At 38.1% G+C, this 27110-nt stretch overlaps 1 protein-coding gene across 1 annotated transcript in view; it reads left to right on the top strand.

The window, feature by feature from the left end:
* DSCAM (DS cell adhesion molecule) overlaps positions 1 to 27110 on the top strand; it is a gene marked incomplete at both ends in the record, with an annotated part of 366722 nt that overhangs the window by 64899 nt on the left and 274713 nt on the right. Inside the window, 2 exons of the mRNA XM_083361425.1 lie at positions 6830 to 7147; positions 13499 to 13645. Coding sequence (XP_083217551.1) covers positions 6830 to 7147; positions 13499 to 13645 — 465 coding nt within the window. The remainder of the gene's footprint in view (positions 1 to 6829; positions 7148 to 13498; positions 13646 to 27110) is intronic.

Here is a 27110-nt window from a genome sequence, read left to right as displayed (position 1 = left end):
TAAAGCAGACATGTCAAACACAAGGCCCGGGGGCCGGATCCGGCCCGTGAAGTGGTTTCGTGTGGCCCGTGAAGCCATCCTGGAAACAGTGAGTGAACGGCCCCCACTGCCTTGGCCCAGAAACCCTCAGATCTGTCCCACTCCTGCCCAGGCCCCCATAGGCATCCTTGATGCGAATGTAGAGCTGGCCACGCCCACCCAGTAGGCCACGCCCACCCTGGCCATACCCACCCGGCCCCCTGAGGGCAACCGCAATGCTGATGCGGCCCTCCGTGAAATTGAGTTTGACACCCCTGCTCTAAAGAGATTTTTGGTTATAACGAATATTTTCTTAGCCACTCCTTGTACTTGTTATACTACAGAGCATACTGTATACATTTCAAGGTAGTATTCTGAATACCTTTGTTTTTGCTGATTCAGGGATAAAGAGGTCTTTGTCTAGCAAACTATTTAAATAATTTTTATACATAATTGCTTTTAGGTCTGCATTTTTCTTATTCACAACTTATGCCATCATTTTTTTCTTTTAAATTATGCAACTCTCATAATTACATGTTAGTTCTGTTTTCAATTATTCTTATATTTATGTGTAACAAAATCAACTGATTATAACCAGCTCTGACCTCAGCTGAAAAAATTTCTCTTCTATTAAATCCATGGCTCAATGCATATAACATTTTTATGACTGACTGATTTTGATTATGAGTTTGAGTTATAATTGGACAATGCAAAAGAGTAGTGAAAATATGCATATTATATATACCTCAGTCTCTGGTTTGTTTAAATTAATCTCTTTATCTTCTTCAAGATGACCTGTTCCCCCAAAAGTGCATTCCTAATTGAGTCCATTCACCTTGGGGCTAATCATTGTATTTCTTCCATCTTTTTCAGCACTGTAGATTTCTTGAGAGAGCTGGATCTTCACATAATGTATTCAAAAATTAGTCTTTTTGAATCATTTGTGTCTCATGAGAATCTGGATTGATTTGTTTTATCATCCGTTTGTTTGTTTTCTTTTCCAATAGAAAATTTCAAAAATGCAAGTATCATTTTATCCTTCCTCTAAATCCAACTTTCTCTTATATAGACCATCACAGGAAAACTATTGCTGAACAATTTTAGATATAGATGGATTTGAATACTATCCTACCAAATGCTATCTACGTGCTAACCTGCAGCACATTTCTTAATTGCTGGCTTCATTATTGTCAATAATTGATCAAAGGCAAAATGTTATCCATCATTTCATTATTACTTTTGAGGATAGTTGCTGTACTTATTAGTTGGCTCTTGTTAATATTTGACAGTAGCCTTATTTTCCACTGTACTTCCAGACTTTTATTACTACAATTTGCAGATCATTTGATTTTCAGCTATTACAGTAGTGTCAACACAGGTTATTGAAGCTACTTCCTCTTTTTAAAACCATTCTTTCAATGTCTCTCAATATATATTCATATATAGGTGAAACAAATAGGATGAGAGCATATAAGCACTTCTTAATCCTATGACAATTTGGAACCATCTGTTTCATTATGTTTGATCCATTGGCGTTCTGTCCACTGTATAGGTTTTGTAAGAAACTTGTTTCTTCTGTTTTTGTCTTTTCCATTGTTTTTCACATTCATCCTTAACCAAATTCTTTGATTTCATTCCATAGTTCCTCTGTTTCCCCATCAATGAGATTCAGGATTTCAAAACAAGTGTGGAAACTGGTTGGCTTTCTTCTTCTGCTTTAGCTTTAGCTTCATATGGAACTTGCATGTGAGAGACTTGTAATCCTCAGTCCACAATCAGACCCCAACTATGTCTAATCTTAATCCTTTTCTTTTGCAGGAGTAGCTTGAACATAAATTTGGATAAATCTTATTTTATTATTTTGTCACTGGCTGTGTTCTATCTTTGCTATGTCTTCCTGACTATAACCATTTGTTCTTTCTTTTTCACGTCTTGAGTAGTAAACAGTGTGATCTGAAAGTGCCTAATTCTAGTCCATTTTAGTTAAGTAGTGCCTAAAATGCCAATGTGTGGTAGATCAGGCTCATCTTTCTCCATTATGAATTTTCCCATATGCTTCTCACATCTCATGTTCCCATTGTAATTCTGTGTTTGTAACTTCAGATTTACTGTAGTAACTTGAGAAACTAGACATCCTAAAGTCTTTAATCTAGCCACATCATAACAACTGTTAGTATTGCAGAAGATTCTCAGCTCTCCCTTTGTGGCATGAGTGACATCTGATCTGAGCAGCCTATCATTTGGCACTGTATTGTCAGTCACTTTATTTTGTGTAGCCATATGGTTTTCTAGGTAAAATACAAGAGTAATTTATGTTTGCCTTCTCCCATACATTACAATATGATATCTTTTGCTATTGTTACTAAGGCAGTCATCCACTTCCAGCATCTTTCTGTATTGCTGCACAATATAGGTGCCAATTAGCTTTAGTGGGACAAACCTCTTGTCTTGGATGCTGCTGGAATACACTCTTGACTTCTGTCATCAGTTCCAGAAATACTCCCTGCCACCTCCATAATTAGGTACTATAATAAATCTTGGGGAGGAGGGGACCAGAAACTGCAATTGCAAAAATCTATTTGACCAAAAACCATAATTGCAACTAGTGGTCCATCTTCCAAGCCACCTTTGGGGTGGAAGCATAGGAAAAGATAATGTGTGGACTAACTTTACCTCTGTAGTAAATCAATTTACCCCTCTATTATTTCAGAGAGAGGAAACATGGTTTTGGAAGGAAAGGTATGTGTCAGCGAGGGAATAATTATTTTCCAATCATTTGTTGTTCAGTTTGTACCTACTCTTTGCTTCAGCCCCATTCATGAGACCATGAGGGAGTATAACTCTTGAGACAAAACAAGTTGTTTAGCCATCTGTACTCTATTCCAAGCCTTACTCCTGTACTGATTATTATTCTTACTTTACTTAAAGAAGGTTTTTATATTTGCCCGTAGGATTGTTCAAAACAATGGGAAGAGGTCTTTTACAAAGCATCCTTTTTAAAAAAAACATTAAAGCAGCTGTATCTACAGAGGTCTTGCACAGCTGTTTTAAAAGCTATTTCTGGTTATCTCTGTGCATATTTCACACTTATCTGTTTTACTGGCAGTCACAGTAGAAATGTTGCCATTTGTTTTGTAACGTATGTCTTTCAAATGTTTGCACACTCTAGTTTACCCATCGCTAGTATTGTCTGGTTCCTTGATCTGGTGCTTTTCTCTACATGTTGATTGTAAATGTCTAAGCTTGAAAATCAGTATGTACTCACAATATAATGCCTGGTCTTTATGATTTCATTTCCTGCATGTGCAGTCTGCTTGAAGTTAGGACAGTGCTGAAACAGGAGACTTGTGAGCAGTCCTCAAAATTCCAGTATCACAGAACTCCTGTGGTCATGTGACTATCTGGGCATTTAGAAGCCAACTTGCATTTATGATGCCTGCAGTGGCCCAAGGTCACAGGATCACCTTTTGCAATCTTCCGTTTGGCTTCCACAAGCAAAGTAAATGGGGAAGCCAGCAGGAATTCAAGGGAGGGAGGGAATTTTCTGATGCTCCCTGCCAATTCCCCACAAGGAAATTCAATGGGGTAACCTGACAGGAAATAGGAAGTCATTCCTGTTCTCATTGCTGCTATTGTTGTTGTTGTTGTTGTTGTTGTTGTTGTTATTATTATTATTATTATTATTATTATTATTATTATTATTATTATTATTATTATTATTATTACCTGTACTTATTTTTTTTTAGTTTAGGTAAAGAAATAACTTTGAAATGATAATCCAACAGGACATGGGTTATCTTCTAGTTCAACCTAAACTTTCCTTGCATAAAGCAAGCCCAGAATTCAGCAGCTATGTTATTTCAGGATTTTCCAGCATTTCTAGTTTGAAAACTGGTTTCCTGGTATAATTCAAGGTGCTAGTTGTCACTTTCAAGGCCTTTCATGATTCATGATCTGGATAATTTCAGCACAACTTTGTCCCAATCATTCCTTCCTTTCTGTTCATATAAAAGGGGCTCTCTTCCAGTCTATTCAGATCAAGGATTGCCAATTTCACAAGCATGCCTTCCCCATCATCCTCCCCCTCCAACCGCAACCAAGCCTCTTTTCCAGCAAGCCTTAGAGGAAGAACTGTTGCAAATTGCCCCATTTTATAAATTGGGCATTAATTAAAATTATTTGATTTATCTCTGTTGCTGTTTTGCTGTTTATCCCTTTTTTGTACGATGTGGGTTATGTATATATTTTGAATTTCAGAACTTACTTACAAAAGTGGGAATCTAAGCATTTCAGTGTTATATTTTTTAAAGAGGCGTATAAGTTCAATAAATAATTTTGTAAATTCAGTTGCTTGTTGAAGACTCTTTTGAGTTCCATCTACTTTTTCATATTCAGAAGGTAGCCTCAGGCTTTCTTGGGGTTTGCCTCCAAGCTGTAAATACAGCTCTTCTAATGCGTGCAAACAAACTCCCATTCCCGTATACTTTTTAATAGCTTTCTAACAGTTTTTGTAATTTAAATGATCGACTGTTAATTTGACAGTTGAATTATGAATTCTTTAGAATGGTTCTGTGGTTCAATCATTTTATTTTGATTAACTTAAAAAAACTTCTATGCATCTTTGGCTCAATACAATAAAAGCATAGCAGACACAGACCATGAAAACAGGGAACAGAACATAAGTAAGTATGAAATTATCAGCAGGAAGCCTTCTTACATTTTGTATTTAAAATTAACACTTGAGAAAATTAAACTTTCTTTGTGTTTTTGTTCAAGTAGCACAGACTTTGATATCTTCCTAAATTGAACAAGTTTATATACGTATAGAAGAAAGACACACACATGCACACACACAAAGAGAGAAACCATCCATAAAGATGAGAAGGGAATTATTATATCAAGGACAGTGCTCTAACCAGCATTCACTCAATGGCACAACCAAGCAGCTGGCACAGTGTTTAGAAATATCTATTCAGAACATGTCTAGACCTTCCTAAGTCTTGATAGGAGATCCCACAGAACAGAGGTCCCTAACCTGTGGGCTGTGGCCCACTATTGGAGCATGGCCTAATCACCACAGGATCATATGAGTGGCTGGATGGTGTATGTGCATTTGTGCATGCATGTAGCCCCACTCACACACAAGGCCCTGCTTGCGTTCACGGCCTCTCGTGTGAGTGTCATCACAGGTGCTCACTGTCCAACTGATGCAAGTCTTATTGTGGGTGGGCACAGCCCCACGTACGTGAGTGTTGTCGAGGGTGGTTGTGGTCCAACTCACGCAAACATCATTGAGGGTGGTCGCAGCCCCACTCACATGAACCTTGTTGCAGGTGTTTGCAGCACCACTTGCATGAGTCTCGTTGAGGGCGTTTGCAGCCCCACTTGAGCATGCATTGCTGCAAACATCATGGGTGCTCATGCACATGCCTGCCCCTCTCACAAAATCATCCCTTCTTCCCCCCCCCCCCCCCGCTTCAGGCCACCAAAGACAGCTAAGATCCTATGAGATTTCCATGATATCGGCTGAGTGTGTGTGTGTGTGTGTGTGTATCAGTGCCAAATAATAGCAACCTTAAGAAGAAAGAGTGCAAAAATAAAATACAATAATAGCAATACTAGAGCACTCTTTCATCCCAGGGTAATATACTAATATTTCTCTTAAGCTCTTCTTACTCCAGAGCACCATGAACAGCCAGGTCTTTAATGATGTGTGAAATCTAGAAAGGGGAAGCTGATCTAATTCCTAAATTCTATAGGAAAAAATCCCAACAAAGAAAGCTTATCTTCAAGCTCTCTCCAGCTGAATGGGGATGAAAGGCGGGGGGAGTCATGTGATGGAAGAATGTTGGCATGCATTACCTAAAGGTGAACATTTAAAAATGTCATTCTTTGAGAATGGGAGGGAGCTCTGCATATTTTGAACGTTTGATGGACCTCGTAAATAGGAAGGAAGATGACCAGTTATTGGTTAGAAAGAACAGTAGTAGTAGATGTTGCAGCATAAAAATATATGAAGAAGGCATTGAGGATAAGGAAAAGCATGGCTGGAAATTCTGGAATGAGTGTAGTTTAGATTCTCTCACCCAAGGAGCTTGCCATAATTAAATGGATGAATCCACACTACATTCTGGAAGAATTTTCAGAGGGCCTTGCAGGGAAAGTGCTTGTAGGCACTGAATAGTGGCAGCGTTTACCCTCTGTCCAGAGTGCTGAACTGTTACCCAGTATATTGAGAAGAGCTTTTTGAGTATTTTTGCCAACATTATTAAATAATCCAAATGGTGAAACATAAGTAAGTTAAAAAAGTGACAAAATTGTGCAGAAGCACTTTGTTAAGAATCATATTGTTAGATTTTTATACTTTTTATACTATTTTAATAAAACTGCGGAAATAGAATGAAATAACGTTTGTTTTATCCAAGAAAGATGCGCTGTTTATCCTCTACTTTGCTTCTCTGATTTGGAATTTTTAATTACTTATGAGTTAATTGGATTAATTTATAGTGTTTTGCCAAGACATTTGAACAAGAAAATGCATAATCTCCTGTATAAATTGCTTTACTAGATATCATGATTTGTTTGCAGTTTGTAATTCCCCAAAATAAATGTCTAGTTTACTTCTATTGATTTTGTTGTACACTGCCCATAATCCCTTTGTAAGGCAGATGGTTGCTTCTTTAATATAATAAATAAATAAAAATAAACAAAATGTTTCTAATATAAAGTTTAGGTACTAAAAAAAGACATGATGGTCATAATGAAGAATTGCTTCATGCTAATTTTGTGCATTTCTATTTCTATCTTGCAGTTTTTGGTGAAGATCTACATGCCAGCTTATATTTTGTCAATGCATCTTTGCAAGAGGTAGTGTTTGCTAGCACCACGGGGACACTGGTACCCTGTCCAGCAGCAGGAATCCCTCCTGTGACGCTCAGATGGTACCTAGCAACGGGCGAGGAGATCTACGATGTCCCAGGGATCCGCCACGTCCACCCTAATGGCACTCTCCAAATTTTCCCTTTCCCTCCTTCAAGCTTTAATAACTTAATCCATGATAACACTTACTATTGCACAGCTGAAAATCCTTCAGGGAAAATCAGAAGTCAGGATGTTCACATTAAGGCCGGTAAGTTTTCTCAGATATTGTTGCTAAAAGTTTTTCAAAGTTCTGAACTACAGTATAACTTGAAATTAGTGACTTTGAGGTGCATTTGACTCTTACAAAACCTAGATAGAATGGTTGGATGATTATGTAGGAGCTGAAGTCCAGCACCAGAAATTTATAATAGACAACATTACAGCCTAAAGAAATGGATAAATTCTTGCCCAAAAGTATCTTAAGAAGATCACCTATATAGAAATTTGGGAATGGAGTCAAGAGTTGATCAACAATATTGTGGATTAAGTAGAAGTTAGATGGGAGTTGAAGAACTGATTAAAGAAAACAGGATACTTTCAGGAAAAAAAATGATATGAGTTTTAAAGAAGGAATTGGAAGATAGAAAAGTACACAAATCAGAAACTGAAAAGATTAGAATAACATTGAGAGAGCATATGTAGTCAGAAATTCATTATTTAACATGAAGCAGAACTGGGAAGGTATTTTTGACTTTCCCCTAATGCATTGCCTAGCTGTTACCGTAGTTCTATCCTGTGTAGCTATATGCAAAGAAACTAGTACACACGTATACGTGTTTAGGCCATCAGCATAGTGAGTGGAGCTACAGTAGCATTAACAATAATGAAGGGGATCTTTTTTTTTTTTATTGAAAAGTTTTAAAAAATACAATTTTCCTTTAAGAAACCCCCCTTCCCCCTCCCTCCTCCCCTCCCTACCTCCCCCCTATCTCCCCCCCTCCCCCTCTCCCTCCTCCCTCCCCTGCCTCCCCCCCTCTACTTCCCCTCCTCCCCCCCTCCCCCCCCCGACTTCCCAGAGCAAAATACAAGGTATATATCTAAAAAGCAATCATAAACAATCATATACTAACAATTATAAACTCTAAAATCCATCACTCTCTAGCTTATATAAAGTAAACCAATCCTTAACAATACTAAATATATATAAAAAACTAAAATAAAAGAAAACTAGCATCATTCCCATCTATGTTCTTCCACATTTCCCTATTACCTAAACATATTCTCATTTACACATCACAAACACCTATCCCTATTAACCTCTCTAGCCAAAATAGACTATAATAGATAGTTCTTACACAAATTAACCCGCATTAACCCACAAAACTTTCTTCCTCTTCCTCTGTAATAAATTGTCCATTAATTCCAAATTAAAGATTCTGTTACCATACATATCATCCCAAAACTTTTAAAAACACAACTACCACTTGTCTATAAGTATATTGTGGAAGTTCCATAGATTTCTGCTGGTCTTATTTTTTTGTCTTTTTTGAGCGTTTTAAGGCAGCACGCGTCACCCTCTGTTCTCTAATATCATCCAAAAGAGTTGCAGCTTGAACTCCTCCTGTACCCTTCTCGTCTATCAGTCCATCTTCATCCTCTTGATGTTCTCCTTCTCCAGATCCCTCTGCAGCTTCCAGAAGTGTTGATGGGGTTACATTTAAAACATTGTTGTAAAAGTCATGCGCTTGCTTCACATTACCCAAACAGTACCTTTTGCCATCATACATGAAGCTCAGCCCAGCTGGGATCTCCCATCTGAACCTTATATCCCTTTGCTTGAGCTCTTGCACAAGAAAAATAAAATCCTTCCTTCTCTTTAAAATCTTTGGAGGAATTTCTTTTAGAACCAAAACTTCTTGACCAGCAATCACAACTTTGGTATCATAGGCAGCTTGTATAACTTCATCTCTAACTTCCCTTTTTACAAAATAAACCACCACATCTCTAGGCAACTTTCTCTGTTTAGCAATCCACGAATTCACACGAAACACTTTGTCCATACCTTGTTTTATTTCAGATGCTGGATGATTCAATACCCCCTCAAAAGCCTCAGAAACCAGCTGCTTTAAATCTTCCTTAATATTCTCTTTTAGGCCTCTAATTCTCACAGCAAACTGCATCTGGTAAAATTGGGCCAGACTCTGTTCACTATCCATTTTGTCTTTTAAATCTTCAATTTCCAAAACTTTTGCTTCTAATATAGCATTCTTTTGAGTCAAGTCTTGCACTTGGTCATCCAGCACCTCCACACATTTAGCAACTTTGTGCACTGAGGACAAAATGTCTGCCTTCATCTCTCTAAGTTTCTGTTCCATCCTTTCTTCCATTCTCTGCTCCAATTTCTCCAATTTCTCCTCCATCTGTGCAAATTTAGCACCCATTGACTCCAGAATTAACTGGGTATGTCTTTCAAGATCCTTCGAAGTCAATACATCAGGAGAATGCAACGCCTGCAGTAATGATTGTTGTTGCACCGGAGAATTTCCAGCACTCCGAAAAGTTCTAGGGGGAGGTTTAGCCGCCATCTTTTACTTACAATTGTGACGCACTTTCACTTTAAGTTTTAAGCAAGGTCCAACAAGCTTGAGAGTAAAATAAAATAATCTTCTTCATCTCTTCATCTTTCCCTCTTGTACTGCTCTGCCTGCTCTTTTCCTTTCATAGTCTCTCCTTCAAGCAGGGATGGTCGCAGACGCCTGGCTCTGCTCCATAAAATCCGGAGCAGAGACGCTAGCCAGCTGGGAGCAGCCCAGGCTACGGGGGAGTTCAATCCTTCAGCCGCCCAAGCTCCAAGCTCAGGCGGCCCCGGAGAACTCAACCCCCACCTGGGGGCTCACCCCCTCCTCTTCTCCCGAGGAGGGGGCTTCAAATTCGCCCGAACAGCTGATCGGCGCTGTTTCGGGCGAAAAATCACACAGCTGAGCTGCGGGCAGCCCGGGAAGGCTGTCTCCGGCGCCACGGAGCCACCGGAAGCCAATAATGAAGGGGATCTTAATAATAATTTTATTAAGGAATTATGTAGTTAAAGATAGTTCATATGTTAACTAAGGAATTAGCTATCATTGTTACTACTGAAGTATTTTATATGCAAATTCTGAAAAGCTGAGGTACGTGAATTAATTATTTAGTTTGGGTTCTGTTATATTGAACCAACTGTACCAGCTATACAATAGCAAGAAAGAAGTGAAGCAGCTATACAACTAATAATATCTATTTAAACTGTTTTTAAGGATTCAGAAGGTTATATAATAATTACAGTGTTATCTACTGCATGACATTCTTTAAATATTTTAAATTATTGAATAGGAAATTCATTTGATGGAATTTAAATCTATTTAATAGGTAAGAGTACAGGAGGAAAAAAACAAGCAATAAAAATACCTGAGTTAATCTGAATTTTCAGAAATTAAGGAATTGCAACTCTATGATATTTCATTACTTCAGAATATTATTAAGGACTGTATTACTGAATCAAACAGATTAATTGATATGCAGCAGATACGGAACCAATCAATTTTTATTGTCCTAAAGCAGGGGTGTCAAACTCAATTTCATTGAGGGCCGCATCAGCATTGCGGTTGCCCCCAGGGGGCCAGGTAGGTATGGCCAGGGTGGGCGTGGCCTACTGGGTGGGCGTGGCTAGAGTGCGTATGGCCTACTGGGTGGGCATGGCCAGCTCTACATCGTTCGCATCAAGGGTGCCTATGGGGGCCTGGGCAGGAGTGGGACAGATCTGAGGGTCTCTGGGCCAGGGCCAAGGCAGTGGGGGCCGTTCCCTCACTGTTTCCAGCATGGCTTCGTGGGCCGCATGATACCACTTCGCAGGCCGGATCTGGCCCCCGGGCCTTGTGTTTGACATGTCTGTCCTAAAGGATGGTTGCAGTCATTAGGAAGAAGCATAAAAATATAATAGATAAAGTAAAAAGCTAGTAATATAAAAAGGTATAAAGATATAAAAATGAGAATATATGCTTATAAGAGCCATATAAAGTATAAAAAGTAATTATATGATTCATGGTAGGTATAAAATATACAAAAGGTGAAAATCTAAAATAATGTTCAGGAGATATGCAACATCATTTTTAGCACATGTATTCTATCCATTTGCATTCTAAATTGGTACAGTGTCATATATTTTCCTTCTGTTTGTAGATGGAATAATAAGTTACTTTTGTATTTTATATCCGGATCTAAATATTATTTAATAATCAAATATGAAATTAAATAAAACTGGTTGGTTTTATGTGTGTTGAAAGAATTCAGAGTCCCAATATGCCAGTAATATGTTTATGCTGGGGTCTGTGGATGAGTTTCCATAATAATAATTATCACAGCTTCATTTTTGTTAACAGCTTTCTCTTTTGCTTTGTCTGTTCCTACTCACTAAAACAAATCTTTGGGGACATCTATGTTACAGTCTGATACCCATTTAACAGCCTTGCTTTAGTAATAAAACATGGGTAGTCTGTATTGTTTTATAAGGATTCAGATGTCAAATTTTATTAATCTTCATCATTACTATGTGGGGGTATGATGTTTGAACAGAGTGGTATAATTTACTTGAACAAGTTGGAACTGTCTGTATGCGGGTGTCTGACCTTTCAAGGACAATAAGGCATTAAGGTGTTCAACATAGATTCAACAGGGTCATACAGTTTGCAGGAAACTATGTTGTTTAATAAACAATGTGTTTTACCTGATAACCTTGAGAGTTTGACCACCAATTCTCGATATCCATTTCAAAAATTCAGAATAGCACCATTCTCTTACTGTTTCTAGGCATTTAGTCAGGATTTTCCAGAACATCACAGAATTCTTCCTGTGAATTAAAAAATAAAAATAAATCTAAGTGTCATCAACTAGCTATCAAGTCCTATCCACAAATTCCAGAAGAAATCTCTGAATGGATTCATGAAGTAAAAAGCATAAAAAGGGATAAAGTGGACCCCTGAATAACTATGTGAAGAAAACAAATGTATTGTATTGGTTAATGGGATACATCATTTTTCAAAATTCTACTTTTATGATAAGAAGCTGGCAAACATTTTTTTCAAAAAAAAAAAAAAGCCACTACCGTATTTTCCGGCGTATAAGACGACTTTTTAACCCATGAAAATCATCTTAAAAGTTGGGGGGTCGTCTTATACGCCCAGTCGTCTTATACTCCGGAAAATAGTACATAAATCAATCGAGCGCCCCCGTTCTTGCAAAGCAACTTCAAGCCTCCTTAGTCCAGTCCCCCCTCCAATGTGACTCTCCCTTCCAACCCCCAAGAGCCTCTCAGCCCCTTCCCCTCCCCCTTGCAAATGCCAGACCCTGGGAGCTCTTGCGTCTATTCCAAAGGGTGGGTGGAAGGAAAATCCCCTTTCGGCTCTGGCTTGGCTGCAAGTCAGCAAGCCCGGGAAGGCATGCCCTCCCCTCTCACTGTGGAGGAAGCAGGGCAGGCTGGCGTCTGGCAGGAGCCGGCAGGGCAGTCCTGCGCATGCGCGCACTCCCCGGCTGCTAAGGAGCGCTCCTTAGCAGCCGGGGAGTGTGCGTGTGCGCAGGACTGCCCTGCCGGCTCCCGCCCGACGCTCTTCCCTCTTGAGGCAGCATCCCCGAGGACTCCTTAGGAGCCGGGGAGCGATGCTGCCTCAAAAGGTAAGAGCGTCGGGCGGGAGCCGGCAGGGCAGTCCTGCACACACGCGCACTCCGCAGCTGCTAGCAGCCGGGGAGTGCGCGCGTGTGCAGGGCTGCCCTGCCGGCTCCCGCCCGATGCTCTTCCCTCTTGAGGCAACATCCCCGAGGACTCCTTGGGAGCCAGGGAGAGATGCTGCCTCAAGAGGGAAGAGCGTCGGGCGGGAGCCAGCAGGACAGTCCTGCACACGCGCGCACTCCCCGGCTGCTAAGGAGTGCTCCTTTACAGCCGGGGAGCACGCGCGTGTGCAGGACTGCCCTGCCGGCTCCCGCCTGACGCCAGACGGCTCCGCCGATGCTGCCTCAAGAGGGAAGAGCTTGAGGCGCCTGCGATGGCTCCCCGAGGACTCCTTAGGAGCCAGGGAGTGCGCGCATGCGCAGGACTGCCCTGCCGGCTCCCACCAGATGCCAGCCTGCCCTGCTTCCTCCACAGTGAGAGGGGAGGGCGTGCTTTCCCGGGCTCGCTGATTTTCCGGCGTATAAGACGAAAAATCTTGAAAATCATCTCAAAAGTTGGGGGGGGGTTCGTCTTATACGCCCAGTTGTCTTATGCGCCGGAAAATACGGTATATTCAATTTCACTGTGGTTCCATCTTAATTCATCTGTCAAATTTTCTTCACCTTGAATGTTTCCAATGTTGTAAGGTCCACTATAGAGGAGAACTATAGTGGAACAGGACTCCTTTGTTAGTTTTTGACTTAGGCAAAATTGCCTGGAAGACTTTGGAAAACAAAAGGATCTTAATTTGTTTTTTTTTTCTGTTCAGTTCATTTCAGGTGGACACAATGCATGTTTTGTTTATGATTTCTTAGATCAGATTATGCATCTTCTGTACACTTTATCTATTGTGTGACTCGGCTTCCTTCCCGTTCTCTGTTTTAGTTTTACGGGAACCATATACAGTCCGTGTGGAGGACCAGAAAGCCATGAGAGGCAATGTAGCGGTCTTCAAGTGCATTATCCCCTCCTCTGTGGAGGCCTACATCACTGTTGTCTCATGGGAGAAAGACACAGTCTCACTTGTCTCAGGTAGGAAGTGTCTTTTGCTTCAGCTTCTCCTCTTTCCTATATATATCTTTCTTTTTTAGTTGATTTTCTTTTCTATTGCAATTAATTCATGTTATTAAAGCATCCATGTGTTCAGGTTTGGCATTCGATACTTGGTGAATTGGGTCATTTTGCATATTTGAAGTGAATTCCTGTGCATTCTTTAAAATAAATAACAGATGTGCTTCTACCACAGCATTTTATTTTATTTTATTTTATTTTTTGCAAAAAGGGGTTTTCCTTTAAAAAACAATTGAAATACATTTTTCCCCGTTTTGTGATTCCAACTTTTTTTATCACTTTTTTTCCCCATTCTGTGATCAATGCATAAATAGTTGTAGGTGAGATGGAAACAGTCAACTGTTTCTTAAATGCTGCTTTGTCATAGTGCAGATGTAACTATTAAATACATTTCTTTGTTTAGTCTCCTTGATGTATAACAAGGAGCTCTTTTCCCGGTAATGTGGGAAAGTATCGAAATGGTGTTTTGTTCATGATTAAAATAATGATGCAGTTCTTTCCAGCTCAGTGGAAGAACTACTACCTGTAGTGGAATTGCTAAATTTATAGTTAATGCAATTGATCTAAGAACCCATTATATATATATATATAAAAATTGGGATATCCTGTAAAGGCAATGTATTTACCTGACTGCTGATTCTTTGCATTTACAGCATTTGTATTTTATTGCTGTCTTTTCCTTTTACCTATTTTTTTCCTAACTTGTGTCCTGTATTTTATTTTGGTTTTGTGTTTTTGATATGGTTGTAAGACTAATCAATCAATAAACTATCATTACTACCTATAGTCTTAAAATACACAAACATGCTCTATATCACAACAAGTAGTTCATGTTCTTGTGTAAGAACACGAGTGACAAAAGTGAATTTAATAATGGTATTCCATGACAGAGTTTGGATGAAGCAGTTCACTGTGTCTTCCCTTGGATTGAGTTTTAAGTAGGTTTGGGATTTCAGTGTCACCTTTATAAGGCTGTGATTTTTGTTTCATATTTTTTAAAAATCAGTATAAGAAAAAAAATTGGAATACTATTCCACATTTGATCACTTGCAGTTGCTTTGATTTAAATAAGATTAAGTGAGAGGAATTTTACTATGACTGCATTAAGAAGTAATATGTGGAAATATTTGCATACATATTTCAAATAATTTCTTCTGCATAAGTCATGATGTTTTTATTCATATTATGATCCCTGCCCTTGTGGTGACAAGATAAAAGAAACATTTCACTTGTAAATTCTACATGGATATTATGTCTCCTTATATTCTGCCCTAAGCATATAAATTTCCAGGAAGAGCAGACAATTTTTATGTGAACCATCTTCTAGAAAATATTAAACCCTTTTATCAATTATGCAGTAGCTAGATTCTGTGTTGCTGTGTTGAAAATAACTGGTCACAGAAATAAACTTTTTGTCATTTCCGGTTACTTACATGTTAACTATCTTGTTTTAGGTAATACATATTTTTACGTAATAGAGATATTTTAGATTTACAATCACACAGTTAATTAACAGTAATAATAGCATATGCTATTTTTTTATCATAGAGGGTGCTTGATATGTTCCTGTTTTATCTCATCCATTTGATTTTAGTTTTGTGTGGTATATTTTCAAATTTTCCTGATCTTTGACTGAATACTGCATTTCACATATTTAACTCCGTCCCTGTTAATGTTCAGGAGGTCCCTCAAGACCTGGTTATGCCATCTGAATTGGCATTCCCAGGGAACTGGGGATATTTTAAGGAGGCTTTGCTGTTATTGATGAATGTGATTGTGTACTTCTCTATACCTATATGGTACTGCTGCTACAATTTGTGGTTTCTATAGTTTCATTTTTTAATGATTTTTTAAAAAAACATTTAAATAATGGTTGTCTTTATTTTTAGAATAATTGTTTTTAATGTGATTGTTTTATATTGTGGTTTTATTTGATTGTTGTATGCCAACAAGTCACTTCTGGTGAGATCGGTGGCTATACGTAAATAATTATAATTGTCATATTGTAAATAATATAATTGCTTTGCTTACTGAAACATGACACTTGATGGCAGGAAAATATGCCATACTCTTTCTAAAATCTGCATCCAAAATCCATTAAATATTTCTGGTGATATAATAGACCTTTTAAAAAAAAGGTGTGCATTAAGAATTTGTAGTTGTTACAATTGGTAACAGCCAGTGGTTTTGCATCTTATATAATCTGCCTGTCTTGTTTCTGTAATGCTAGCTTTTATTTTGAGGCGAACCTCATGGCCTAGGAGTTTAAGTATTAAATCCTACCCGAATGAAAGCTTCAGTTTTTATATTTTTTTCATGTTGTTCATTCATCCTGAATTATTCATGTGCTAATTTGGATGAAGTAGGAATACCAATTCTCCAAGGCTTCTTCCTTTTCGTTCTACACTCCTTGAAACCAGAATCTAGAACTATATGCCTATCAGATATCTTGGATAGAAATAGTGTGACTTCAGAACTCCAGGACTGAGCATGTTTTATGGTATCACATGGTAACTCAGACTCAGTGTGGTTTGAATTAAGTACCCACGTTTTCCCGAAAATAAGACTGGGTCTTTTTTTTTGCCTCCAAAAGAGGCACCAGGTCTTATTTTCGTGGAATGTCTTTTATACTCACCTCCGGCACCAACAGCCCCGCCCAGCTGGTCCACTTCTTCTGTGGCTGAAGGAGCAGCATCATTCTGCAGCTACATTCCGGCCTGCATGTTGCAGTCAGGCCTTTCTGGAAGGCCTCTGCAGCTGAGATCCGAGCTATAGATTCAAGCTGCAGTGGTCTTTCTCTGAATGAGAAATGCAGGCCTGGCTGCAGAAGACACTGCAGAAGAAGTGGGCCAGTGAGGAGAGGCCTGGCTGCCAAGTAAGTGGGTGCGGGATGTGTGGGGCAGCTCCACACCCCTACCCGTTCCCTAGCTTGATTTTTAGGTGTGTGCCTCACCCCAAAACTAGGGTTTATTTTGGGGGTGGGGCTTATATTAGGCCCACCCCCAAAAATCAAGCTAGGGCTTATTTTCTGGGTAGGCCTTAGTTCAGGAAAACACAGTATTACATGAAATATACCAGATTCCCATCAAGGAAAATGTAGTTTTATGGTAGCCATGATATTATTGTACATTGGAAAGGCAGTCACACTATAAATGCACTGCCATGCAACAAGAAAAAAGGGCTAAATTCTAGCAGCAATCAATGCATTAATAATTTGGCCATTTGCTAAGTATTATGAACATAATTGAACCTGGAGTCTTAGGTTTCCTTTTGTTAATTAATCAGTCGTTGATTGAACATTGAACATTATTAACAATTTTCCAGGAAGAGTCAAGAGCAGGTACACATATCTTTTTACTGCTAAGGGATGTACTTGACGTTTGAGTTAAAATGCTAAGGGCTGCATTAAAAAAAATTAGGAAATGCAGCTGGGAACAAAAATTAAACTTGATGTATTTCATTTATGTTTACATTTAATTAAAATTAAATTTGGTTAGAATCATTATTCTCTGACTAGGTATTTAACAATATACTTCGTGTCAATACTCATGAACTTTGGAAAATTATGGGATTGGCAGATATCATTTTGTTTCTTTTTTTAACCATCTTATATTGGCAGAAAAAAAATGCCCTGTATCTCAAAGAATGTATTCTCTGTATACATTCCCTGTTTGATTAGCTGATTTTTTAAAAATCCAGACTTAACTTCATGGTCTCCATTTTTATCTTTTTCAGATTTAAAAATTGGAGTTTTGCTCTTAATGTAGCAGGTACATTTCCAGAAATGCTGAGCCCAGATAAATGTAGTGCTTCATAATCTAATATCCTGTAACTTTCACAAATTAGAAAATTCTCATACTGTATTTATTCATTTGGTGGGGAAAATATGTAAAACAGATGCTTTTAAGTATTTTAAACTGTATAGCTACAAATCATGTTTGCAAATAAGCAGTGGTCATTCCACATATTATGTAAGGCATAGTCCTGTTGATATCCTGACGTGTTTCATAGATGAACTTCAGACAACTGGAGTTTTCTAATGAATATAACAAATCCATTTGTTTCATTTTCACTGAATATATTTAAAGATACCTATACACATACCACTATAAAATGAATAGAGCATTTCCTAGTAAGGAAGACAGTTGACCAAATCAAATCATGGTACTCCAAAATAAAATTCCACAGGAAGTTATCTGAAGACAGCAACAGGTAACTAAAATAAAGAGACCAGCATTGCCTCTTATTGGAACATGGAAGAATATAATTGAACTTAGAATTTCTTGTCCAAAATGCCTTTATGTGACTGCAAACACATATAGATTTCAAGTATGGTTGTGAATATTGTGGGTTTCTAATCAAGCAACAACTTCAAACACAAATGGCTTTCTTGTGATGTAAGAGAAGTGCCACGTTAGATGAGAATAAAGGCGAGGCCGGTATCTTGTTTTCTGTTGTGTAAAATAGATGCCCTCAAGCAAAACTTTGGAAGCCATAGCTTTACCCTAGTGTTGTTTCCATAGATCACATTTTCAAAGGTATTGTGTCATTAAAGCAGACCCTGTGACCATGGTTGAGGTTTCAGGAATCCAATCTTAAGGGCAATTCAATGAACAGCAAAGGGCAGCATTAAGTTACTAAATACATTTAGACACTCAATCTAAGAATGAGGAATTTATATCAAGACTGATACAGAGCTTAGCATTTTTGGATTTTTTCCTCTCTTTGCAATCATGGTGCAAATAAATGCCACATATAATAATAAAGTGCTAATAATAGTGCTATATTTTGCATTGCTGTGTTTGCTCAATTTTACTCACTCCCCTTTGTGAGGCACCAAAATGCCATGGACTACAGTATATTACTTGGAGTAATTATTTCAGATAGATAACAAACATTAAAGTAATGATGGTGAGGCAGGGAGAGAAAAATTTAACTGCGTTATTCAGGAGGGAAATCTATTGAACAATGTGATTTATTAGTTTGGGAAGTAATTATGGTATTTATTAACCACAACTGCTGACTTAGCTAGCTTTACTGTTCAGAATGGCATATCTGCTCTGGGCCACTAATCATCATATGTTGCTTAGTATTTCACTCTTATTCTATTAGCAAAACTGCTTGTAATACTCAGTGAATAAATAAAAGGGGGATAGGAAAGTAAAAAGGTGTTTATTGATTATGAATGCCATGGAATGAAAGAATGAATGAGCAACTAGCAAACAATTCACGTTCCCTTAGGAGACTATCACTTCCCAGGGTGTATTAGGCACTTCAGCAGACAGTGAAGGCAAAATGTTGGTGCATGACTGTTGTGTAGCCGGTTCTTTGCAGACATTGAGTGAGACAGAAGGTTCAAAACAGCAACATGCTTTATTGAAGGTCGAACAGAAGCAACAAGGGAGCTGCTGCGCAGCTATTTATATGGTTGGCTGATAGGCGGCGACCAATAGGTTTGAAGCATTGGTTTCCCGCCCAAAGACCTACTTAGCTGGCTGGAGACAACCAGTCTGGGCCGGCTAGCAACTGTTACAACATACACATGAACTAGCACTTAGCAATTGAATGCAAGAGCAAACACTTACAACATATACAAAAGGCCAATACATTACAATGACCAAAATGAAGACCAAATATAGGAATGGAGAGAGGAAATGTATTGTTAGTTTGGAAGTAGAAACTTTAATCGTTCAGATTTTTTTAAAGACATGTCAAATATTTTAAATAGCACCCAAACATGCTATTATTATTTCTTTTAATGCCTTGCCACTCTTCTCTCTTGTGTTTTCAATCATCATAAAATTGTAGTCAGTTGGGCATCAACTGTCAGCTAATAGCTGAAATTTGTTAACACAAGAGATTAATTGCCTGGATCTCTCCATGGTCATAAAAGTTATCTAATAGTCTCAGATAGGGATGTGTTGACAACAATTTGGAACTGGTACTTAGCTTTGCCACATATCAGCTGAATGAGTGGTACTTACTAACCAACTCCTAGAGTATCTGATAAATATTAACCTTTTATTTAATTTAAGCTTTTAATCACATTTAAGAAGCAACTATTCATTTAAAAAGTATTGTTTTCAGTGGTGTGTGGGTATATATACACACACACATACACATAAACACATACAATATACACAAAGTCTTTGGAGTATAAATGGCCATATTCAAATTTGTTAAACCACACAGGTTCAGAACAGCTATGCTCTCTTTTACAATAGTTAACCACATTGCACAATACATACACAGCACTTTTGCCAGGAGAAGTAATTATTGCTATCATTGCTTTTGTGTTTCAAATTCAAATTGCTAGAGTAAGTAATCCATCAAAACCCAGTCTCTTGGGATTTATAATGGACTTCATCCAGCCATCCAAATACGAATGAAGAGTTACAAAATATAGGGTTTTTAAAATTATTCTTGATGATTCCTTTGAGGAAAATGTGTAGAAAATGCTGAAAAACTGGATACAGGGGAAAAAAAAGCTGAAGTAGCATTAGTTTTTTTAGTGATTGTATGACACAAGGCAGTGGGCAATAAACCTTCAGTCCTTGTTTGTGATTCAGTTGTAGATTTTATGACATTTTAAGTTTTATTATAAATGGTAGTTGGGGGGGGAACTATGTTTGCTAAGCCTTTCCAAATCTACCAGTCATTCCCAATGTCTTTGGACTGCAACTCCTGTAGTCAAAGGATAAACAACCATACCCCTCTAAATCTTGCCAAACTGCAGTTCAAGCCTTTGATCTTTTAAAAATAATTTTATTAAAAATTATAATTACAACAATAATTGTAATTGTATTGCTCATGGACAATTCTGGAGCTTGGGAATGGAGAATAAAATGTTGAACTGTTTTTTCTTATGTCAGTTCCAGTTAGTGCTGGTAAAGGGAAAAATTAGGTCTCCCCTGTATGAAGTACCTCAGGGCTCAACATTTTCCTCCATTTAACATTGAATATGAGGCCATTGGATGAATTCATTAATTGGCACAGGGTCACAACAGCTTACGCAGACAATACTCAGTTTTAAATCTTTATCCAACAACAGTGTTACTGAGGTTCCATCCTGTTGAGTGGAAAGGTCTGTGGCTTTGGATTCAAGAAACTTCTGGTTACAGAGTTTCTCCAAATGCAGGTTGTTACAGGGTTGTGTTTTTCTAGAAGCAACGTGTATGCAATGTGGGGAGTCTCCTAGACTTAATAACGCTTGCTCAAAGAGCAAGTGGCAGCTGTGGCTAAGGAAATATGTACATCATATTGTGTACCAAGTATAATCTTTACTGAATCAGGAGTTCCTTTTCATGGCCATTCACACTATCTACTCCTGTTTAGATTACTGTTTGGTTGTTTTTATACTATCACCTTAATTTAGTTGTTTGTTTCTACCTACTAAGGTCTGGCAAAGTCAGCTTTTTCTTGTTCCCACTGGTAAAATAGTGACATCTGATGTAAATCACTTGGCATAGATAGGAATTCTCTGTAGACATCCATGCTTTTGGAACAGTATTCCTTAAGCATACAGTTGTGTATTTAAAAACCTGGTTTGCCAGGAGCCTGGAGCAGGGTGCGTTATGATACTGCTTCTTTGGTATGTTTCTGTGGTTTTTATTGCTTCCCTGACATAGATTTTTAAAGTTAAGTTTCTTACCTTTTTTGATCTTCTGTTTGTGTGTAAATTGTTGTAAACTGCCTAGAGTTGCAAATTGCTGGTAAATTTGATGAATAAATAATAAATGCATTTCTACCCATCCCTAGCAATCATAGCTAGTGGTGACTAGTGTAATTCAGCGTGACTCCTGCTTGCGAGCTTAAAACATCGGGAATTTTGATTCAATATGCCTTATAGCCAAACACATAATTGCCCAGCTCCATCTCATGAGACTATCCAAATATGCTGTTATAACTGTCATTTTTCAGCAGTTTTTCTTGCTTAAAATGGAGTACTCCCTCTTTCATATGTGTATATTTGGATATGCTTGTACACCCCACCCATAATTCAGTAATTCCCAAACCTACCTACTTTCCTTCCTTCCTTCCTTCCTTCCTTCCTTCCTTCCTTCCTTCCTTCCTTCCTTCCTTCCTTCCTTCCTTCCTTCTATTTTAATTTGATCAGGCATTCTGTTAATGTTAAGTGAAATATTTACTGCAGGCTGCAGACACAAATATGATACCAACATTTTAGCTGATGGAAGAGTGTGATCTGTACAGACCTGTCAGCAAAAGCAGGTCAGTGGGAATGAGCAAAGGAAAAAAACCACAATCATTCTTTGAATTAATCATGCAGCTGACAAAGAGAATTATAGGTGCATGAAATGAAGTATGTAGGTATCTACAGGAGTGGTACCTATCACTTTTTCAATTTCTTCTAAGGTTTGCTTCCTGATTCTGATACTGCTTTGTTATTCCTTTAGATTTTAGTGTGGTCATTTGATCTTTTGTGTTCATTTAAAATTTACATCAAACAAGGAACCAGCTAGAAGAAGAGGTAGACATGGAAAAAATATGTTTTCCTATTTTTTATGCCTTTTATGTCTGTATAATAGCTGTGAATTAATGCAGAAATGCAGGATTTCTAGCTAAGTTCTGTAGATAATAGGACATTCTGTGCAGTAAATTGGAGTGAAGCGTTTCATGCTTTGTTGCACTAGAGTTAAATATTTATGGCTCCATCACTGGTCTCAGGTGAGCTACTGTCCTAGCATCTAATTGAGCACTTTTGTGGAAGTGCAGTGGAGTATGTGATTTGACCCCTACTGTGTGACATAAAAAACCCACAAAAATCTACACCTGTGCATTTGTGTTGACCTAGCTTTTTTGCATGATTGCTGTTACCTCTGCTAGACCTTGTAGTAGGGCGACACAATCTAGTCCCTTGCTATTCAGATTGAAGAATGCCTGCTCTCTAAGCATGCATAGTAATCATAAATGGTAGCTATTTGAAAATCTAAAAGTCTTAAACTCATTTGTGATATCACAAATACAAGATTTCAGTGTTTTCATATAAGACCTTATGATCCTGGGGATATGCAAAGTCTATTCACCATGAAACACAACTATCTGAATGGATCCCATGTGTGCACATTCTGTGTCTGTGTGTGTCCACATGCATGTGCATGCGTAACACATCTCTTTTCCATGGGTTGAATAAAGGCTTTACTCCTATTTAAATAGTAGGAGTTTAAAGCAATCAAGAAAACTGTAACCCCAGTTTAGCATTGCTCTGTTGTAACTTTAATACTATGAGTATGAGAACTCTTTGGTTAGGTGCAATCTAGTCACTGCTTTCTGTCAAATGATGAGGGTGGTGGAAGAGTAGAAAGTACACCTTAGTCTTTTTTCCCATTAAACAAGAGCATATTTTGTATTTTTCACATGCTGAAAATTATTGTTTAGCTAAAAGGAGGTCATTTTTAGTTCTTCACCCAGGAATAAAATCTGATTACACTCTAAATTGGAAATGGCTTAGATCAGTGAGGGTGAATCTTTTTAGAGACCAAGTGCCCAATCCACCGTGTGGAAGGAAGGGAAGTTTTTTGGAGGAAAAAAAGGCCAATTAATCCAATTAATCCCAACTTCATGATCTTTCATAAGAAGTTGGAATTGATTGATTGACCTTTTTTCCCCCAAAAAAACTTCTTTTGTTTCCTTGCATGTGGCGGTGGCGGCAGATTGTGAAGGAGTAATGGCACAGGGCTGGAAGTCAGGTAAGGAAAGAAAGGCAATTTCTGGGGGGAGCGAGGATTTCCTTCCTTACCTGCCCCATTTGTTGCGAGGCTGCTTTCTGCTTAGACTTATTGCTCTTGCCAATGGCCCAACCACCCACTTCAGCACCCTCCCTCCCCGAGCCTCCAGCGCTCCACTTGCTGCTTTGGTTGGCCTGCCGGCCCCCACCTCAACACCCTGCCCACCGCTACCCAGCATGACCACCTTGGGGCTGCAGGGGCTGACCTGGCATGGGAAGGGCACGTGCCTCACCCTCCCTACAGGGTAAGGTTGCTGATCCCGCCCCTTCCCAGATGCCCTCGCCTCCCCCAAGCGGTTTAACCTGCCTTTCAGCTGCATTCCATTTCTCTGTTCTCTTCTCAGACTTTGCCGCGTGTTTGGGGGACTATCAGTTAAAAAAAAAGTTCCATCAGACTTTCTAACTTCTTGAGATCTTGCGAGAAGTTAGAAAGTCTGATGGAACTTTTTTTTTTCTGATAGTCCCACAAACACACGGCGAAGGCTGAGAAGCGAACGGAGAAACGGAATGCAGCTGAAAGGCAGGTTAGTAAAAAAATGCTTACCCCAAAAATCTTTCTCAGCCACCTTTTATTAGAACAGAAGACATTAAAGACAAATTCAAACTCCAGAGTACAAATGCCCAAAAGGCAACCTTACCCTGCGCAGGTATTGATGCAGGTTGCTCATGGACGTGACTGAAGGCCTAGGACTGGGGTGACGGCATGTGTGCCCACAGAGAGGGCTCTACGTGCCGCCTGTGGGCACACATCATGGGCTTAGATCTTGATGTCAGCTTTCACTGTGAATTTATATTCATTTTCTTTTATTAATCTGTGTACTTTTGAAAACAGATAGTGATGTGCTACTTCTGGGCTATGTAGTTCAGGGATTATGTGATTCAGGTGAGAAACATTTGGAGTGCATTATTTTCCTTCCAGTTACAGCTGCAAACCATGTATGCATATGTATGAAAGAGCGCATGCAAACATGTTTGTTTTTCTAACTTGTTTTTCTGAAAGGTGTTGCCAGTGTTACCAGTAAGCTTTAGAAAAGATACTTGAATTCAAAGAAAGTGTTTGAACTGTTGAGTTTTAAATTACAAAGCTAGAGACTGAAATTGTGGTAACTGGCTCCATAGAATTATGCAGACACTGATGCCTTCCAATCATGTGCTACGGATAAAGATGTGACTCTGTTGATCCCTTGTAAGGCTTTAAAAACCTGGCTGTATGTTTGGGTGTGGGGCCTTGAATGTGTTAAGGACCCTGTTTCTTAGCTTTACTGACAGTTGTTATAATATTCTTTGCTCCTGCATATATTTATTTGATACTGTTTTTAATTGCTCTAGATTTGCTTGCCAACCAGAATCGCTTGCTTGAGAGGGTCCACTATATAAGTTGAATAAATAAATAATAAATTCATAAGTAAAGATAGCTGTATTGAACAAGTAATTCTCTTTTCCTCCCCAATCCCTACCACAAAAAAGAGACTCTGGGCACACTTCTAATAAATAGAAAATGGAAATAACTGAGGCCTTCTTACTTACATGTTAGTTGTTGGCTTGTAGTAATCAATATTTAGGTTTTCATGCAATTCTTTGGGGATATTTTGGATATGTAATGGGATTAAACACATTTTATGCCCTAATCTGATTTTTTTATGTGCATATGATTACACTTTTTATGTATATATTAATTTTTTACAGTAACAATCTTTAGTATTTAATAAGCAACACGTTGTCTGGGTTTATATATTTAACATTAATAGTAATACAAATTCCATTCCTACCCTTTATTCCAATTTTTCTAACCATTTACAAAAAATTTCCCATGTCTGAAAGTATTCTGAACCTTGCTTCCCCTTCATTTTCAATGTGGGCCTATCCATTTCTGCCTAGTACAAAATTTTCTTTAATTATGTCTTCTTCAGATGATATTTCTTCGTTTTTCCAGTATTGAGCAAATGTAATTCTCGCTGCTGTTAATATATGTAATATTAAGTATACACATTTCTTATTATAATTTTCTGCAATTATGCCTAGGTATGCATATGATGACACTTTAATGTACATCATTAAAACTAGAAGAAAACCAGAATTAACACCTTTTATTAGCTCTGCTACAGAGCATCAGAATAATAACAAAACCAACGTATTTTTTTCTACAAATAATTTTATTGAGAATTATGTGTAGATAGAATAAAAAGAAATACAGACTACAAAAATATAGAAATAAAAAAAATACACAAAAGGAACAAAAGTATAGAAAAGGAGAAAAGGAAAAAAGTAGATCTAGAGCATGTAATTTGGCCATAAGAGAAATTAGAGCTTTTTTCTCTTTCCTACTAATACCAAAATATGCTAGCATAAATGCTAGAAGAGGAGACCATTAAATTGCGCACAGGGGGGGGGATCTCTTTGTTTCTGTGTTCTTGCTGAATTATTTCTCATACTCTTTCTATTTTAATCATTTTTATCCCTCCTACTTGGGATATTTTGGAAGACTCCATCTTCCAATCTCATGTTTCCATGCCATGTATTGTACAGTCTAATCAGTGGTGGGATTCAGCTGGTTCGCACCAGTTCGGCAGAACCGGTAACTAATTTTTTGTTGCCCAGGCTTAGAATGGACTTCCGGAAGTAGCATCCACACAGAGAACCGGTTGTTCACATATCTGAATCCCACCACTGAGTCTAATATATCCCTACTTCATCTTTGCCATTCCCATTTTGAGCTCATTTAAATCTATACTATAAGCCACTAATAGAAATGATGTTATTGCACTTATCCCAGCAGATACTATCAGAGTTTGGATTGCTGAATAAACACATAAACACTATTCTAGTAGTTGTGACTTATGTTGATTGAACTGGACATATAGTTTCAGTTGCACAAATATAGAAGACATGTGGTCCCATTCTGCAGTCTTTCAAAGACCTCTGATGTATATGTACTGTATATCAGAAGTTGTTGCCCATATTATTCCCTGTCCATTAGAAGAATGAGGTCTTGTGATGATTTTGCTAACATATTTAAAAAGCATTTGAAGCACTAGAAAACTATAGAAATCAGCATTATTAACAGTAATATATCTAAAAAGAAGCAAATTGGCCATACCGACCAACTTTAAGCAAGCACTCATTATCTCATCAGCAACACCATAGTGTCTTCTTTGCCTACCCACTCAAAGTGAAAAATGCCTGTATATTTGGTTAAATAGTCTTCCATTAAAGATGCTAAAATAGCATTAACGGTATTTAAGAGGAATAGCTTGAACAAATGTGTAGTTAAATTGCTATGTGCAAATCATCTAGGCTTCAGTTGTTTTAATTCAGTGGAAATGAGAAATTCTGGTTACGTTCAGTAGGACTCAGTGAACAAGTAAGATATATCATTGGTCTTATGGCAGTCTTCCTTTTTTTCCAAATACAATATAAAGTCACACTGATTCTTCCGATGAAATAATCATTAAATTAATTCTAAGCAGTTTTTATCCTAAAAAATCAGAATATAAAAATTGTAATCAACAACTAGACATTTGAACAGATACTATGCAATAAAGCATAATAATAATATGAAAGTAATCCACAGTATTTGCCATTTGTAGAAGATGTAAATCTGCAATTTGGATATAGAAAAAACAACTGGAAAATAGGGAGCACTATAGCCGTTACATTGCTAAAGTGTTTCATTGCATATGA

This window comes from Vipera ursinii (assembly GCF_947247035.1).
Source record: "Vipera ursinii genome assembly, chromosome: 4".
Taxonomy (NCBI): domain Eukaryota; kingdom Metazoa; phylum Chordata; class Lepidosauria; order Squamata; family Viperidae; genus Vipera; species Vipera ursinii.
Note: the sequence above shows the minus strand (reverse complement) of the source record. Positions and strands in the feature narration are given on the sequence as shown.